Genomic DNA, 17,186 nt, shown 5'->3' with positions numbered 1-17,186 from the left:
CCTCCCACCCGCCCTCCGCCCGCGGGCGTCTGCGCGAGCCCGGCCGGCGGGGGAGAGATGTGCTCGGGCTCCGCCGGATCGGTTTCTCGGGGTTTGACCAGCTGTCCCGGGCTAACCCTGCTCCTCGCTGAAGATGGAGGAAGTAAAAACAGGATTACCCTTAGCTACAGATCCACTGCCTTAGTTTCCACCACCCACTGCAGTGCACAAACACACGCTAGGCACAGGAAAGACAGAAGGAACAGAGACAGACAGACAGAGGACACACTAACAGTAAACACAAACAAAAGGGTGATGGGATTGTTTTACTGCATGCACTGCTGAGGTAAATCTCCGCTTGGCTCCCCCTTCTTTTTTCTTTCTTTCTCTTCTTTTCCTCTCCTGTTCCTGGCGTGGGGAAGGACAGCTCGGTGGCGTTGGTCTTCGGATTCCCGGCCGATTCCGTGCATTTGTGGATGGGTTTGCGAGCCGGAGGCTGGGGCGGGGGGGGGGGCAGTGTTTTCAAAGTTAAGTGTAATTAATGTGGCATCGCGATTTTGCTCTGTGATGTGATCAAATGACTTGTTGCTGTTAACCAGTAGGAAGAATAATAATAGTAGTAGTAATGACAGAGGGTGGGTGTTTTTTTTTTTTTTTTGCTTTTTTTTTCCTTTGGGAGGGTTGGGTTGTGATTCTGATTAGGATCATGATTTCTGGTTAAAGGACGCTCAGGGAAATCGGGTTGAAGATGATGTCCTCTTCCTTCGTGTGTATCATCCTCCGCCTCTCCTGGTCATCTGTTTCTGGGATGTGAATCGATTAGTCAGTTCTCATCGGTGTAGCTGTCATGGATTTAGACTTGTTTTTGCTTTGTTTTAACTTGAATTCCAAGAAGAAAGATCGGATAACCTGGCATAAATTGCAGCTGTCTAGATAGAAGGTAGAAATGCAGATCCTATTGGGATTAACACACACACACACTAAAAAAAAAACCCTGGTATGACACATGTAAAAAGGCAGCAGTTAAATCACTTTGACAGGCTCTGGTATGGGCGAAAGCGATGGAATTAAGATTTAATTTTATTTCTTTAATTTTTTTCTTTTTCTTTCTTCTTTTTTTTTTTTTTTGCCAGAGGCCAAAAGCAGTCCTGTGAAGTTGGCCTGGGTTCCCTGGCTGGGTTCTGCCTGACTGTCCCTCCCTTCCTACCCCCCCCCCCTTTTTTTTTTCCTTTCAGTTTTCTTGTCTTAGCTTTTGGTCGATTCTTAAGGAACCGGTGGATCAAGTTTTTTCTCTTCTTGTTAATCGCATTGCTGTGGCACTGACTGACCTCTCTCTCTCTCCCTCTCCCTCCCTTTCTCTGTCTCTCTTTTTTCCTCTTTCCTGAAAGTACGTGGTGCCATTCCTGAGTGACTTTTCCTACTAGACCATCCCAAAGGGACGAGGGGGAGGGGGAGGAGGAGTAAGAGGAGGAGGAGAAAGAGGAAGAGGAGGAGGAGGAGGAGGAGGAGAAGAAGAAGAACAAGAAGAAGTAGAAGAAGAAGGGGGGGGCTGTTTCTTCTCCCTGATTCCTTGGTTTTGTTTATCAGCCGATCTGTTTGCTGGGTTGGGGCTCGGAATGACCCACCTGTAAAGTGCTTTTTCCTTCCTCCTCGCCTTGAACTCTGCAGGGGGCTTGGCTTGGAGGGGGCAAAGGAGGGAAAGAGAGAAAGGGGGAACCCAAGAAACTTCTTTCTTTCCCTCTCCGTGTATCTTCAGCACGACATTGTCACCTCCCTCTTGGAGGGGTTAGAAGAAGCTGAGATCTCCCGACAGAGCTGGAAATGGTGATGAATCTTTTTTAATCACAGGACAATTTCTTTTGTATGTACATTTGTTTCTCTTTCTCCTTTTTCCTTTCTTTCCTTCTCCGAGGGTTAATAACCATTTCATTGATGGGGCAGACTTCTTTCACTTCTCTCTGACGTTTCTTTCTTTTTGATCTCTGTGTGTTAAATGTGTACATTTTTAAAGAGATAAGCTCAATTGTGCGTGGTTTTTTTTTTTTTAATGCTCCCCTTTGGAAACTTTACGGATCCCTTTCTTGAATGCCTTATGTAATCATAATTGAAAGAATTTGATAACCATACAGCAGGTTGAAATTTAAGTGCTATGTAGTGACTGAGTTAGGAATTTGATCTGATTATTCCATGAAGGAAGAAAGTTTTTTTTGGGGGGGGGTGTTAGGGAGAGTGGTGGTGAAGAAGGGGAGGGGAGGGAGAAGGGAAGTGGTTTTGGAGACAAGAAGTGAAGCTGCCTGTTTTCCAGTAAGTAATGGAGAAATTCCAGGAGCCAGGGCTAAATATACTTGGCGATCAATACAGAAATGGCTCATTGTGAATAATTTAGCTGCTGGGGCAGTGAGAGTTTTGCAACTAAAGGCAAAAAGGACCGGGGCCAAAGGGGGGAAAATAAGTAAAAATTCTCTTCAAGACTTGTCAGTTCTTAAACTTTTTCCTTCACAGAATACAGTTAGATTATTGATCTTGTGAATCAAAGCTGGGGGGGGGGTGTCATCTCATGCAATTTACTTTTGTTTCTGAGAATTAAGTTCTGTTTTGTGTCACTCATGCATGAAAATCATCTCCCCAACTTGGAGGGGGAAAAAAGTGATTCCTTCCTACACAGCCAAAAGTTTCTGAAATTCTCAAAATTGGAATGCATTAAGTAGATTTGGCATTCCTATCCAACCAGGGTCTTGCAGGAAATTAAACTTACACTAGACAGGTGCTTACACAGAACTTGGAGTAGGAAGGGGAAAAAAAAGGTCAATTTTTTTTCAAGTCAGACTTCGCCAACTGCTTCCGAGTCTTCAAGACAGAGTTGGGCACTAAGTTTTTTGTTTTGTTTTGTTTTCTTATATTTGTTTGTTCTCCCCCTCCCCGTTAGAACATGATGAACCAACTTGCAACAATTGTGAATAGAGCTATCTGTATACTGGGAAGTCCTCAAACTGTAGTGTGATTGTAGGAAGTGGTGAATGGTTAAAAACTACTTAAATCCTGGTCGAAGGTGGCAAATTTCAGGTCTACCCTTCCCATATTTTTATTTTTTCCTCTAAAACAAGTACATTTTGATGAGCAGAGCCCTTCCTTTCTTGCCCCAGCCCATCTCACAGCACACTTACCTTCCCTATCCTATCTCAGCAGGAATCAGATCATTTGCAGAAAGAGTTCAGTGACTTGCAAATGAGCACATACAGTACACTGGTGGTATGGTTCTTGGGCACAGGTTGCAGTAACAACCTTCACTAACTGCTTGGAGTTTCAAATAAGTTAAGAATTTAATGGCGTATCGGGAAAGGAATCATTGTGTGAAGGGTTTAATCTTTTGTCTTGCAGTACTGCACTTTGACTATGGAAACAGAGACTATTGATGGCTACATAACATGTAAGTATTCATTTTTATTAATTTGTTATTGTAATGTTAGCTTCATATCACTTATATTTTAATGTCTGAATTAAAAGATTTTACTAAGCATTTCGTACTCTTATTCATAATTTTACTTTAAATGAGTTTGAGGGAACAACTGCACAGAAGCAAAATAAGAAATTGTAAAATTAAGGGGAATATTGAAATCACTCGTGGCTTAGCATAGAAACACTTTTCTACTTGACTGTTTTTTCCAGTTACTTTAAATTTAAAATATGTTAGGCTATGTGTATATTTACTGGTGTGGTGTGTATGACATTTTTGCTACTCTGTAACCTAATTTTTCTGGATGCATAATGTGAAAGAATTAGCTTCAAACGTGTGTGTGTGTGTGTGTGTGTGTGTGTGTATGTGTATGTGTACACTACCAAACTCTCTTTTTCAAACCTCTAGCTTTCTAATAGCGTTTCGGAAAATGCTCATTATAGAAACTTTATATTAAATATTTAAAGCACAGGTTAAAACTTACCTTTTTTAACTAAAAGATACTTTATGTATTAATTTCCTTCTCTTTGACAATGTAAGAGTGTGTTAGGCAGTAAATTTATGTGTTTTGTGTGTTTTTTGTTTGTTTTTTAGTTGTAACTTTCTGTCATTTCATTCATTTACTATGTATTTCTAAGAAGTATTTCTTTATCGCTTCTGTGAGGGAGAAAATTGTTTTTACTAAAAAACTTGGTCAATGCATGCCACTGTGTGAATGCAGAAAATGTAGTAATTAGATTTTATGTTATGATGAGTAGAAACCAAAAGGTATTCTTTTGTGAAAACAGGTGACAATGAGCTTTCACCTGAAAGAGAGCACTCCAACATGGCAATTGACCTCACCTCAAGCACACCCAATGGACAGCATGCCTCTCCAAGTCACATGACAAGCAGTAAGTCTGCATTTTATGATTTTTTTCCCTATATCTCTGGAGACAGATTTGAATTTGGTTAGATCTGTGGGGTCTGCTCACATTGTGTTATAGCTACTGCTATAGATTTTGCTAAGGAAAGAACAATACCAATTTATTCCCGTTCTTTCTAAGTGAGATAAAACATGAATCTGCTTACTAGTGTGAACTATCCCAAGGTGGCATTTGGGAGCTGGTGCTTACCTGTATCAGGTAAGAAATGTCAGGCTTTGCTGGTGGTTGTTTTGTCAGGTTTTTGTCTGGATTTGTTTCTGTTGTTGGGTGAAAGATATGGAAACATGTCACTTGCACATGACTATTAGTATGTTAGAAAAAAATGAATTTTGTATTGTCTTTATACAAAACCAAACAATCAGTGGTAAAATTTAGTGGCACTTCCTCCTTTAAAAAAAGACATGATTTTTTTCCTCCAAAGTATTGGAAGTAAAGTATAATTGACTATTTATGGAACTCATTTATATCCATTTCTTTAACAGTGTTGAGAGCCTTTTGTTTAAGATTGTCCAGAAAGGACTGAAAAAATTTAGAAGCCTGATTTTGGCTTGCAGGAATAGATAGTTTGGGCTGCTATTTTTGATAAAGGGTCATTCATTGGTGTAGTAGTATAACATGTTTGTGAAATAAAAAGAAAAATGTATATTCTGTGACAGAAGATAAAATACTCTTATTTATTAAGACTATAGTTTGTCTTCTCTTAATTAAAATGTTTTTTTATCAAACTAGTTAGCAAGCACAAGTGCTTTCTTATTCCTTCTCAAAGCAATTTACTTCATACATATTATATTCTTATATAGAAAAGATGTCTGATTTATATGCAGATTTTTAAAATTTGAAACTTTTCTATTTGAGGTTATACGTGAAATAAATATACTTTTTCCTATTTTTTGGAGCTTTAACAATTAAAAAAACTGAATTATGTACTTGGTTAGGAGAATACTTTGATTTTCCTAGAGAACTTTTCCTTTCCATTTACCTCTCTTACAGCCCAACCTAAGTAACTGTAAATGCACAAGCTGTGTAATTAATAAAAACTGAACTACAAGCAAAGTATAAAAACTACTCTTGAACTCATTTTGCAATTCATTAACTTTCAGTAATTTTAGCTATTTCCTTGAAATCATGATTGAACTCATTGAACTTACTTTATTTAAAACCTTTCTTTTTATGAATGGGAAACCTGAAAATTTCATCCTAGATGCAGTCCTTTAAATTCCTTGATCATGTAGAAAGGACAAGCTTATATAGTTATTGAGTGAATATATGCCGCAGTATACAGATAATCTCTTAAGAGCGAATAGATCGTGCCATTAATCTTGTGGATCTTTTAGCATTAATTTATCATTTTTCTTGATTTGATAAGTTATACTATTGTACTGTACACAATAGTTACATTTGATATTATGAGACATTAATAGAATATGTTTTTATATCTCAGAGACTTTTCCATATAATGTCATAATGAGTTAAGATTGATTTTTGTGCGGTTTCTATTGGTTAAATATTTAGTTATTGGCTTTAGAAACATACAGTAGTGTGTAATTTAGAGACTTGATTCTCAATTCCTGCCAGCACTAGAACGCCATCAGAAAAATGCTTGTTAATTAGTTTCCTCTTGTATTTGTGAATTTGATTCTGCTTTTCTAAGTACTTGCTTCAGAAAGGCAGGTCAATCATCTTCTGATAATAAATAATGAAAAGTATAGGCATAATTAATGGGAACAAATAAGAACATTTGGACAGCAAAGCTTTTTTCACCCAACAACAGCAAACTTAAGTTTGGTAAGGAGTTTGTTGTTGTTGTTGTTTTGGGTTACTAGCTTGTAGCAGTTCCATATTAGTACCATTTTTGGCTAAACTGCAAGTGTTTTCAAGTTCTTTTCCAAGGAGTTGCAGGTTAAATATTTTGGCTCTTACTTTAGAGCTGTCTGTTGCATCCTTTATGTAGCCTCTATTTACAGTATCTAGGTTACCCACTTAGGTGTTAGATGGAGAAGATACCCATTTTTCCTCTCTGTTAGATCTAGGAGAATATCAGCATTTTAGATTGGCTAAGCCAATAGAGTTAGAGGGACTCTTGTCTGTTAACTAGAACAGGGATCTAGAATTAGTTAGGCAGATTTTTTTATTGTTGTGACTTGGAATTATGTTGGGGTTTATAGGACCTGAAAAATCACTTGTGTCTGAGATTACTGGTTTTGCTTACTCCTTTTCACACTCACACAGTTGCCTTTATTAAGTGAAAATAATGTATTTTCTACACTTCAACAATATCTTCAAATATACCTCCTGGAGATATATACTGCTTGCAAAATGGAATTGTGATTAAAGCCAAAAGTAAATGTGAATAGAATAAGGTGGTTTCTAGTAGCAGGAAGGAGAGGTCTATGTGTGGAGGGTAAAGAATTATTTGAAACTAGTTCAGAAGAAAATAAAATGAGTAAAAACCTTTGACTTTTTAAGCTGATATTCTGGCCATAAGATTTTTATGGACAGAATGAGCAATGTATAATAGTCATTTATTTTGGCTTTAGGATAGTGGACAGCATTACTATCAGGTCCCAAACATTTGTTTTGGGTATTTTTTTGACTAGTCTAAGATGAAGGACATCTGTACAACTTGCTCCCAGCTATTGTGTAAAAAAAATAATGGCAGCAGCTATCATTATTTGACATTGCTAGAATAGAGTATTGGTGACTTGGGAGAGAGCTGAAAATGTTATAATGCCTGACAGTTTGGGGTTTTAAAATTCAGTGTGTTAGATAACTAACCTTCAAAGAAGAGGTATTAGTGGTCTTAACATTGTATAATGACTACTTCTTAAGTTTAGAACATGTTTTCTTATAGAACTTTTGACTTTTTCTTCTTGAATGAAGAGCTCTTTGAGAAGAGGTTGGGCACTATTGCCAGAGATCATTAGTGTCCATATTGAGTTTGCTGACAATGTTCCGTGTCAGAGATGACAGCATATGCCTTGATGGCTACTGGAAATACACAGTGTTAAGTGATTTTAAAAATAGAATTCTGGAGGTTAAGAATCTGAGATAGACAGCTCAGACAGAACAATATAAAAATAATTCATATTGTGTTTCAGGCTCTAAGATGAAGCTTACTCTGTGATTCCTTGTGTTTGTGAGTTAGCTTATTTTCAGTTCTTGTATAGATGCTTCAATATCAGTTTGAAGCTGTTCTTCATCTGGAGATCACTATTTTGAAAATGTTTTAAAGTTTAAAATTTGTAAATAATCATAATTGTCTTACACCTACTTTTATAGTGCCAATAAGTCACTATTCTTTGTAGGTAAAGTTATTTCAATAGTATTTAAAAAGTATATCCTGATACAGAATTGTTTCCATTACTTTAAAATTCTTATGTGGATCAGCTATGCAGTCACTATTATTTATCAGTTGTTTGATGGCCAGGTGGCATGTAGAGAATTGGAAAAGCAGTAATTCTAGTTTTGCAAGACTCTGACCAGTAATCAGGTCAGAGAATCTTAGTGTATTCTTTTCATAGTACTTCACCTTCATTTTTTTTTCTTTCCTACTTTCCATTTTTAGAGCATTGAGAAGCCAAAATGTATTATGATTTCTGTTTCTCATAGGTGGAAATGGAGGATTAAAGAAACCAATTGACTTCACTGGTATCTTAGCAGAAAGACCATGTTCACAGGGTTGGGACAAAAAGCTGGGATATTCTCTTGTGGATTAGATAACTGGTGTCTCAACAATGCCATCCTCTGAAGGCATCTGCTGTGTTGAACACAGACCGATGTTTTATTGACAAAAAGTAGTATTAAAGAAATTGCAGTGTTGTTAGGAGGGTGGAGTGATATCAGATAATCTTGTCAAGCCTTGTTCTAATGCTCTTTTCAAAATACAGCTTATATTATAGGACTCACTGGCTTTCTGAGTTGTCTTCTATAGCTTAGTTTGGCAGTCACTCTTGGTTGGATTTCCATGGACACACCCTAATATAACACCAGATGGAGTTGATGTAAGAGCTGACTCTGTTTGGAATCATAGTGATTTGATTTGTACTTTACATTTAGTTCTTATTGAAAAATTAAAACAACAGCGAAGTTTGATTAGTCTCCTTCACAGCTATCAGAATATATCACGATGATTGTGTATCAAAAGAAAAAGAAAGGAGAAAAGGAAACTTAATGGAAGCCTACATTTATGTAAGTAATCAACAGCATAATGCTACATTTTTTGAGCCTCCTTCCAGAAATGACCACTGTCTTTTTAGGGTGCTTAGAAGTGAGGTCTGTCTTAAAAAATCAAACAAAAACAAAACAAGCAATGTACTATAAGTTATTCTCATCTGTATTTGTCCAAATCTGTCTTTCCTGATGGAAGTACTTCTTTTTCGTTTGATGTAACATAATAGATTAGATTCTATTGCTATTCTTTCAGTAAGCTATAATGAATTAAGATCTCTAAATGCAATATTCTTCTCTCTTCTAGCTTAGGATAAATTGATACGTACATAAATATATATGTATACATACACATATATGTGTATATACACATATGTGCATGTGTGTGTATTTAGTAGTACTTATATATGTACTTATATAATGCATATAATTTGGAATTTGGTACTACTTTCCTTTTTTGGATTAATTGAGATTAAGAATATCTCTGCTTTTAAATAGGTAAGGTGTATTTAGGAATTTTTTCCCCCTTAACTATAAACATTGTAATCACCACTCAATTTCAAGGAGCAAGCATAATTTATTTAGGGAGCCTAGAATACTGTGAAGTATGCCAAATGCTTTCTGTGTTGTTTGAGGGAGGTAGATAATTTCTTCATTTTGTAACGGAACACTGAGGGTCATAAAGGACTTGGGATTTACACCAACCTGCATTAGAATTCTTGATTTGCTACTAACTTGTGTGGAACTTTGACATTTTGCTTCACATAAATTTCTTAGCTCCAATTTTCTCATCAGTAATTTGCAAGTAACCAATACTGGCCCCAGTTGGCTTTTGTGAGGTTTAAATGAGACAGTACATGGAAAATGCCCAGTACAAACTCCTACCATCCAAAACCTGATAAATAATCACTACTGCTATCACTCAGAATCGTCATTTTCTATAAACCTGTGACTCATAAGAAAACAATTTGTTTTCAGATCCAGATTTGCTTGAAATATAGTTCTTTTGTTCTTGATTTTTTTTACTGCATAGATCCATAGAATAGGGATAAGGATTTCTGATAATTTAGGGTAAAGTTGAAGAAAATAAATCTGCTGTTATTTAAAGTGTCTATCAGGAGTTAAAACATATATTAGGAGTCTGTCTTTATATATTGGGTTTTTAAAAATTGGATCTCAGTAGTCCTGAATAAAGTTTTGAATCCATGCAAAGAAAATCATTGCTTATCCTTGGTATTCCCGGGACACCAGTCATTAAGATGGAGTAGCCTGGGTATATGGAGAATCAGTTCATTCCCAGGGAGTTTCCATTTAAAATTTAATCTCACTTGATGCTTTTGAGAGTACCTCAAGTCCTTATGTAATTAAATTGTAGGCCTCATTGTTGTTACTTGTGCATTGCGGGCCAGTGGGGGCGGGGAGTACTAGTTTAAGTGTTTCAAATTTGAAGTGATTTTAAAATGATTATTCATTGTAGGCATTTGATATTTTATTTTATCATTCTTGTTGATTAATTCAACAAATGTTTTTGTGCCAGGTACATGGAAGGGAATCTAATGGGAGGCCATACTTGTCTTCTAGGAGCTCATGCTTTGGCAGGACAGACAGATATCTGAACAGTTGTAATAAGCTCATTATCATGATATTTTGGGGCTGAGAGGTGGTACCAGTTTGGGGATATGTTCTAGAGGGAGAGAATGCTTCATCTGAGAAGTAGTAATCCTCAAGGATTTAGAAGAAAAGTTGAATACATCTTTTGTAAATGGTATACTCAAAATGAGAATTTTAAAATAACACCGTATTCTGGGAAATTTAAGCAGGTTGTCCTGTAGGAATTAGAAGCTAAAGATGATTCTGAAGAGTTTATGAGGGCAGGATGGTAGACTCTACTGTATAAAAGGGAACTTGGCTTTCATTGTCAGGAGAGCTGAGAGTGACCACAGAGCAGGTAACTTCAATTTTTTGATTGATATGGATTACATTAATTACACAGTCGTGATAAAGATTGTGGATGGGATAGAAAGCAGGCTAAACTTTGAATTACCTACATCAGGGTTTGTAATGAGAGCTAACTATAGTGGGGATAAAAAGGAAGAGAAGGATTTGGGTAACATTTTACAATGGACAGAATTTAGAGTTAAGGACTAGAGGAAGTTGAGGATATTGAGCCCTAAATTAGTGGCTGCATGGTGCTAGGCTTCATCAGCAAAGAAAGGAAATAATGGAACAAGTTTCCAGGAAAAAACTTGGTTTAATTTATGATACTATGTAGCATTGTAAGGTAGGCTTTTGAAAGAGATAGCAACAGTAGGTAGAAAAACTAAATTGAAGTTGTGAATTTTCCTAACAAGTCAAAACTAGTATATAGCTTCTGTTCCATTGCATTGCTCCTGTATTGCTTTTAAAATAACTTAGTACTTCTTAAAAATTCAACCCTTAGTAATTATTAGCATTTTATCGGTGGCCTATTTCCTCAATTATCCCCATTAAATCAAATTTGATATCAAAATAGATATGCACATGCTTTAATAAATCCTTTGCTTAATGGATTCTCTTTATGCTAGTTTCAAAAGTTGAGTTAATTTATAAGATTGACTCTCTGTTTTTTAAATAAATTATACTAGCTACCACTTCTCCTTAAAATTGTTGTAGTATTTTTAATATAATTTTATGGTTTTGTTTTTAAAATGTAATAAGTCTAATATATACTATATATTTCTGTTGTTCTACTCTTAATGATTCGTTTTTATTATATAACCCATTCTCTATAAATAAAGATGTTATATTCATAAATAGTTTGTTAGCTAAATACCAGCCTCTTGCCACTTAAATAGTAAAAAAAAATTAGTAATATAGTTTGGAGCATTTTTGAAAATCTTGAGATAAATACGCAGACATTTATATATATGTCTATGTGTATATACACACATACACATAAATACATATAATATTAAGATGATTTGGGAAAAATCTTAATTTTGAAAAATGTTAGTATTGTGCACATTGGCAAAATTATGTATTGGGGAAAGTATTATAGTAAACACCTTAATTAACATACCTGCTATCTTAGAATATCTATTATAGAATTTCATTTTAAAAGTAAGCTCTAATTACCTAAGACATCATCAAATGCCAACTGAATGTTAATGATGGACATATTTCTGAGCTTTTCTGTATGTGGAGATTCAGAACTCTCTAAAGAGCTATTTTTCATCTTTGCATCACTGATCCAGCAAATATTTATTGAGCACTTACTTTGTGTGATGCACTGCTGGTGTTTGAGTGCAAACATATGTTTGGGGTATTTTGAAAAGAAGGATGTTATCTTCAAAGATCCAAATGAATTGATATTTTATGTGAGTTCATAATGCTGCTTATAGCATTTAGGGATAAATAGGCATGTTGTGAACACTATGATATATGTCCATTATAGGTACATTTTTTGCTTCTCATGGTTTACCTCTCAAGTGTTTTTCACATTTATAAATCTAAAGATGCAAATGCATAATGACATAGGTAAAAGGGCAACTAGCTATCCAGGTAGGTTCCCATAGGATATCTTACAACGAATTCGCATATAATACCAGATTTAGTCCTTATCTTTCCAAGTTTCAGTACTTGATTTGTGGTACAGTTCAAGTGAATCCTTTTATTGGAGATGACTCAAATTAATGAGTTTACAAAACTGACATTTCAAGTCAGAATGACAATTTATGTTTATACTTTGGTTAAAACTAAAAACTTTAAGCAACTAACTTAGGGTCTGGGTCACTATAGTTGGCATAACCAGATTCCTTTGCTCTTGAGAAAATTTATGTAGGTAATTAGTGAAGATCATTTGGTGAGCAGAATCTGAACAATTAAAAAGTTATCTAATTCACATGTTTAATGCCCAAATCAATATATGCAGCATTATAACAGAAGCTGCAGTTTTCATTGGTTTGAAGTCCAGATCCTTTTCTCCCCTTGAATGGGATAGATTTAGACTCCTTAGGTCTAGTCTGCTTGAGATTTTCGTTTATTTTTTACCTTCCTTGGCTAATTTCTGGATTCAGTCTTTAACCTACATTAAAACAGAGAATCAGTTTGCAACTGTTTTTGCTGGCCTGGAATACATTCCTTTTCTTTAATGTGATTTATATTTATGTTACAAGTTTGTTAAATGTTGATTTTCTTAATAGCTTAACTCTAACAGTCTTATAATTCTTTTAATGACTACCTTAACCATTATTACCATATATGCATCCATACACAGACCTGTTTGCCAGGTGATTCAGGTCATCAGCAGTTTAAGAAGTTGTTCCCCAGGGATCTATAAGTTTTTTTTTAAAGCCCTTAAGTTTTCTGATCCTATGCCATCATATTCAGTAAATCCAAGGTAATATTATTGTAGTGATTTTCTTGCAGCCACTGTTGTCATCTGCATTATACTACTATATGTGGTACATGGAGAATTTACCGATTGAATTCTATCTACTTATAATTTTAAGCAAATTCTCTATTACTTAAAATTGTTTTTAGTAGCAGGCACATGATGAAATGCTTCAATTAACTTTTCATATGCACTCCAGATATTTCAAGGAGCATATAATTAATCAGCGTAAAGTCACGTTTTAATACATTAACATTCTGGGTGTCTACACCTTTGACATTTTGTCATTGCTCTCTTATTATCATCAAAGCTGTTACACCTGACGATATCATCTCAACCTACATCTTATCATCGAGACATCAGATGTAGGGCTTGGTGATGTTTTGAAGTTGTAATTTTAGTCGAACTAACACTGGGAATTTCTGGTTGAGTTGTAAAGAGTTACCATATCTCATATGTGTAATCCTAGCTACTCAGGAAGTAGAGATATAGAGGAGTTGGGTTTAAGGCCAGCCCAGGGAAGAAAAGGAAACTAAAATCCATCTCCAAAATAGCCAGCAAAAGCCAGTTTGGAATCATGTCTCAGGTTTTAGAGCACCTGTCCATTAAGTTTGACACCAGTAATTCAAACCCTGGATCTCTGGTTCTACAAAAATGAAAGGGGGAAAAAAGAATAAGGAACAACAATTTGCTGAGATAATTCACTTATTATTTAAAGCTTGGCAATCTGGCTGCTTAAATAAGAATTTGTAGTGTCAAAGATATGTGTTCCGTAGTAGACAGATAGCAGTACTTGATCATCTTGGGATACTGTCTTAAAAATTATAAACACATTAAACACTAACTCTAATGTTATGATGTTAAATATTGACGAAATATTTGAAAGCTGCAATTGATTCTTCTTAGATATCACTGAGAAAGGGCTGGGAAGGTGCCTCAGTGGTAGAGTGCTTGCCTTGCATGCATGAGGCCCTGGGTTCGATTCCTCAGCACCACATAAACAGAAAAGGCCAGAAGTGGCGCTGTGGCTCCAGCGGTAGAGTGCTAGCCTTGAGCTGAAGAGCTGAGGGACAGCGCCCAGGCCGAGTTCAGGCCCCATGACCTGCAAAAAAAAAAAAAAAAAAAAGATATCATTGAGAAAGAACTAGGAGAAAAAAAGAAGCAAATATTGTCTGTAAGTCTTCTCTTTTCAAACTGTCAATACAGGATTTGTACCCTGTTCCCCTGTCTGAAACACTGACAAAGTAATAACCTAATGACAATTTTTGTACTTGGGAGTTTGGAAATTAAAATAAATAAGGACCACCTACTCCCAGGAAAATCAAATTTTTAGACAAACTATATATATTGATATATATTAAACAATATATCACATGATATATAATTTCATAGTAAAGCTGTTGCTATGAAAGTTTTGATGAATTTGAGTGGTTTTGGTTGGTCTCATTGTTTTGTAGTGGCTAGTTACAATTCTGAAGTCTTTTTTATTTTACTTATTATTTATTTATTTATTTTTGGGTCCGGTCGTGGGGCCTGAACTCTGGGCCTGGGCACTGTGCCTCAGCTTTTCAGCTCAAGGCTAGCGCTCTACCACTTGAGCCACAGTGCCACTTCCGGCTTTTCTCTTTTTACTTATGTGGTGCTGAGGAATCGAACCCAGGGCCTCATGTATGCAAGGCAAGCACTCTACCACTGAGCCACCTTCCCAGCCCCTGAAGTCTTTTTAAAAAAACCCCAAAATCAAATCAAGAGAACCTAGTTAACTAGACAATTGATTGCTTACATCCACCTGCAAGATAATGCTACTTACATTTTAAAAGCATGTGCTTTTACACAGTTCTGTGATCTGTGAGAGAAACAAGACTTAATCTGTTATTCTAAATACTTCTGAATTTAAAGATTTCTTATTGCTTGCATAACTAATAAAAAATGAATTTAGTTAGCCATAGTTTCGAATAATGATGGAACTCTGGTTTGCAAGGGAACTAAACGTAGCTCTGTTCCTGTGAATCTACCTTTGACAATGCAGTGCTATTGTAGGCATGAAAATGGACAACTGATATTGAGGATAAACACCTAAATCTGAGGTATTTCCATATACAAATGTTTACTCATTAAATATTATTTTATATTTATTTACAATGCAGGATATTTTCTTAATCACAATAATACATAAGCATTTCTAGAAAATGTTATATATTCTAAATGAATATAGGTGATATTCATTATAGCTTGAGATGCCCTAAAGTTAATAAATGTTACGATCACATTTAACAATGGCAGTCAAGAAATTGTATCATTATGATAGGAAAAGAAATTTGAGTAGAAAGAGTTAAAACTTACACTTAGATTCTCTGCTCTATCTTCTAGGGGATAATCAAGTTTACTTAAAAAAATCATTAGTCTATGTTCATTTCCATTAATTTAAGATTTCATCGTGTTGCTAATGTTTTTTAATGTTAAACTCTTAAAAAGAAGCTGAGAGATGCCACCTCCTATAAAGACCAGCTAAAAGGAGGGTTGGAGGCTTGACTCAAGTTGTGGAGCAATAGCCAACCTAGCAAGCTGAATGAGTATGACATGTTGAGTTCAAACCCCAATACCACCAAAAAGAGAAAAGAAAAATATTTTTTAAAGGAACTTTGTAGGAAATAAGCTATATTTAGTATATATAGTCTACTGTACTTTGTTAATGGAGTAGGACTTGTAAAAATGATTTGAGAAATTTGAAAAGGCCAAACACGAGGTATGAAGAATAGAAAATACCCATCAGAGTAGCTCAAAAAACAATCAGAACAGATGATGGAAGTGATGGAGAAAACTGTTGACTGTGACTGGAGTTATAGTGGAGAACAGCAAAAGGCAAAAGAAAATAAGGCTCTTGTGCTCCCTTTTATCATTTTTTTCAAAATATGTATGTAATCCTAGCTTCTCAGAGGCTGAAATCTGAGGATTGTGGTTTGAAACTGACCATTTGTCAGTTTTTTTGTTTTTGTTTTATGTTTTTGTTTTCTCCATAGGGCTTGAATTCAAGGCCTGGGTACTGTCTTCTGATGGTTAATCGGAGTTAAGAGTCTCATAGACTTTCCTGCCCTGGCTGGCTTTGAACTGTAGTCCTCAGATCTCAGCCTCCTGAGTAGCTAGGATTATAGGTATAGGCCAATAGTGCTCAGCCTTTGAGACTCTTTAATCTCTAATAAAAGAAGAGCTGTGTTGGGGAGAGAAGTGATGGTGGGGAAAAACAAAGGAGGAGGTAACAATGCTCGATAGGAAATGCACTCATTACCCTACCCATGTAACTGTAACCCCTCTGTATAGTATCTTTACAAAAAAAATTAAAAAAAAAAAGAAGAGTTGTGGCTCAAGTGGTACAGAACTAAGCTTAGCAAAAAGTTCAAGGACAGCACCTAGGTCCTAAATTCAAGTCCCAAGATAAGTATACAGTTTCACAGGCTCACACACACACAAGCACACACAATGTGAATAGAGAGAAATCAGAATTTTTAAGCCAACAATGGAAGCTTCCTGCCTGAATGATGACTGTGGCAAGAAGATAAATGTGATTTCTAGTAGAAAGCAAATGAATGAGCAGTGGGCTCCAGTGAAGAGAAGTTTATTTCTTGAGTTACTTGAAAGCTAGGTAGTAAGAGATGAAGGTAGATTAAATTGGAAAATTGGGGTTCTAAGGACATGAGCCTAGAAAAAATAATGTGTTTAAAGCCAAATGAATGTCTGTATTACTGGATTTTTTCCCCTTCTGTACTGGGATTTCAACTCCGAACTCAGGGCCATGGGCTTGTCCAGTTGCTCTACCACCTGAGCCATACCCCAGCAAGTTTTGCTTTAAGTTCCCTCCTGCTTTTTGCTTTTGGGTCAAGGGCTACCCTTAGGCTGAGATTCTCTTACTTGTGTGTGTTTTCTTTTTCATTATCTTGTTTTTTAAATAGCTGAGGTTACAGGCATTTGCATTTAGACTACTGCACCCGGCCTAAAATAGTTAGTTTTAATATACCTGTGTAGTTACCAGTGGCCACCCTAGATTGGTCTATTGTTTCTTTGTCTTTTTTTTCTTCCTTGTTTTTGCAGATCTGAGGTCTGAAACTTGGGGGCTTGTACTTGCTAAACAAGTATTTGTCTACTGAGCTAAATTCCCAACCCCATACATTGATCTTTTGTACAATACTGTAATACATTCTGTGTTTTATGTGAGTTATACTAAGTGGTTGTATTGTGAAATTGTCATGATTCCTGAAATGCTGGTCTTGCCCCTCAGCTGTCATTTTACTTT

At 35.8% G+C, this 17,186-nt stretch overlaps 1 protein-coding gene across 3 annotated transcripts in view; it reads left to right on the top strand.

Annotated features, from left to right (window-relative positions):
* The first annotated feature begins 113 nt into the window (after window positions 1–113).
* Window positions 114–17,186, top strand: part of Ikzf2 (IKAROS family zinc finger 2 (Helios)) — a 157,053-nt gene continuing 139,980 nt past the window's right edge. Inside the window, exons 1-4 of one of the 3 annotated variants that reach the window (XM_013011005.1) lie at window positions 114–325; window positions 1,736–1,840; window positions 3,358–3,406; window positions 4,222–4,326. In XM_013011005.1, the coding sequence (XP_012866459.1) occupies window positions 3,373–3,406; window positions 4,222–4,326 (139 nt within the window). In that variant the 5' untranslated portion in view covers window positions 114–325; window positions 1,736–1,840; window positions 3,358–3,372. Of the gene's footprint in view, window positions 326–1,648; window positions 1,841–3,357; window positions 3,407–4,221; window positions 4,327–17,186 lie in introns of those variants that run through there. The other 2 variants (XM_013010996.1, XM_013010987.1) reach the window with 2 other exon arrangements.

This window comes from Dipodomys ordii, unplaced genomic scaffold (genome assembly GCF_000151885.1).
Source record: "Dipodomys ordii isolate 6190 unplaced genomic scaffold, Dord_2.0 Scaffold1, whole genome shotgun sequence".
In the NCBI taxonomy this organism is placed as follows: Eukaryota; Metazoa; Chordata; class Mammalia; order Rodentia; family Heteromyidae; genus Dipodomys; species Dipodomys ordii.
Note: the sequence above shows the minus strand (reverse complement) of the source record. Positions and strands in the feature narration are given on the sequence as shown.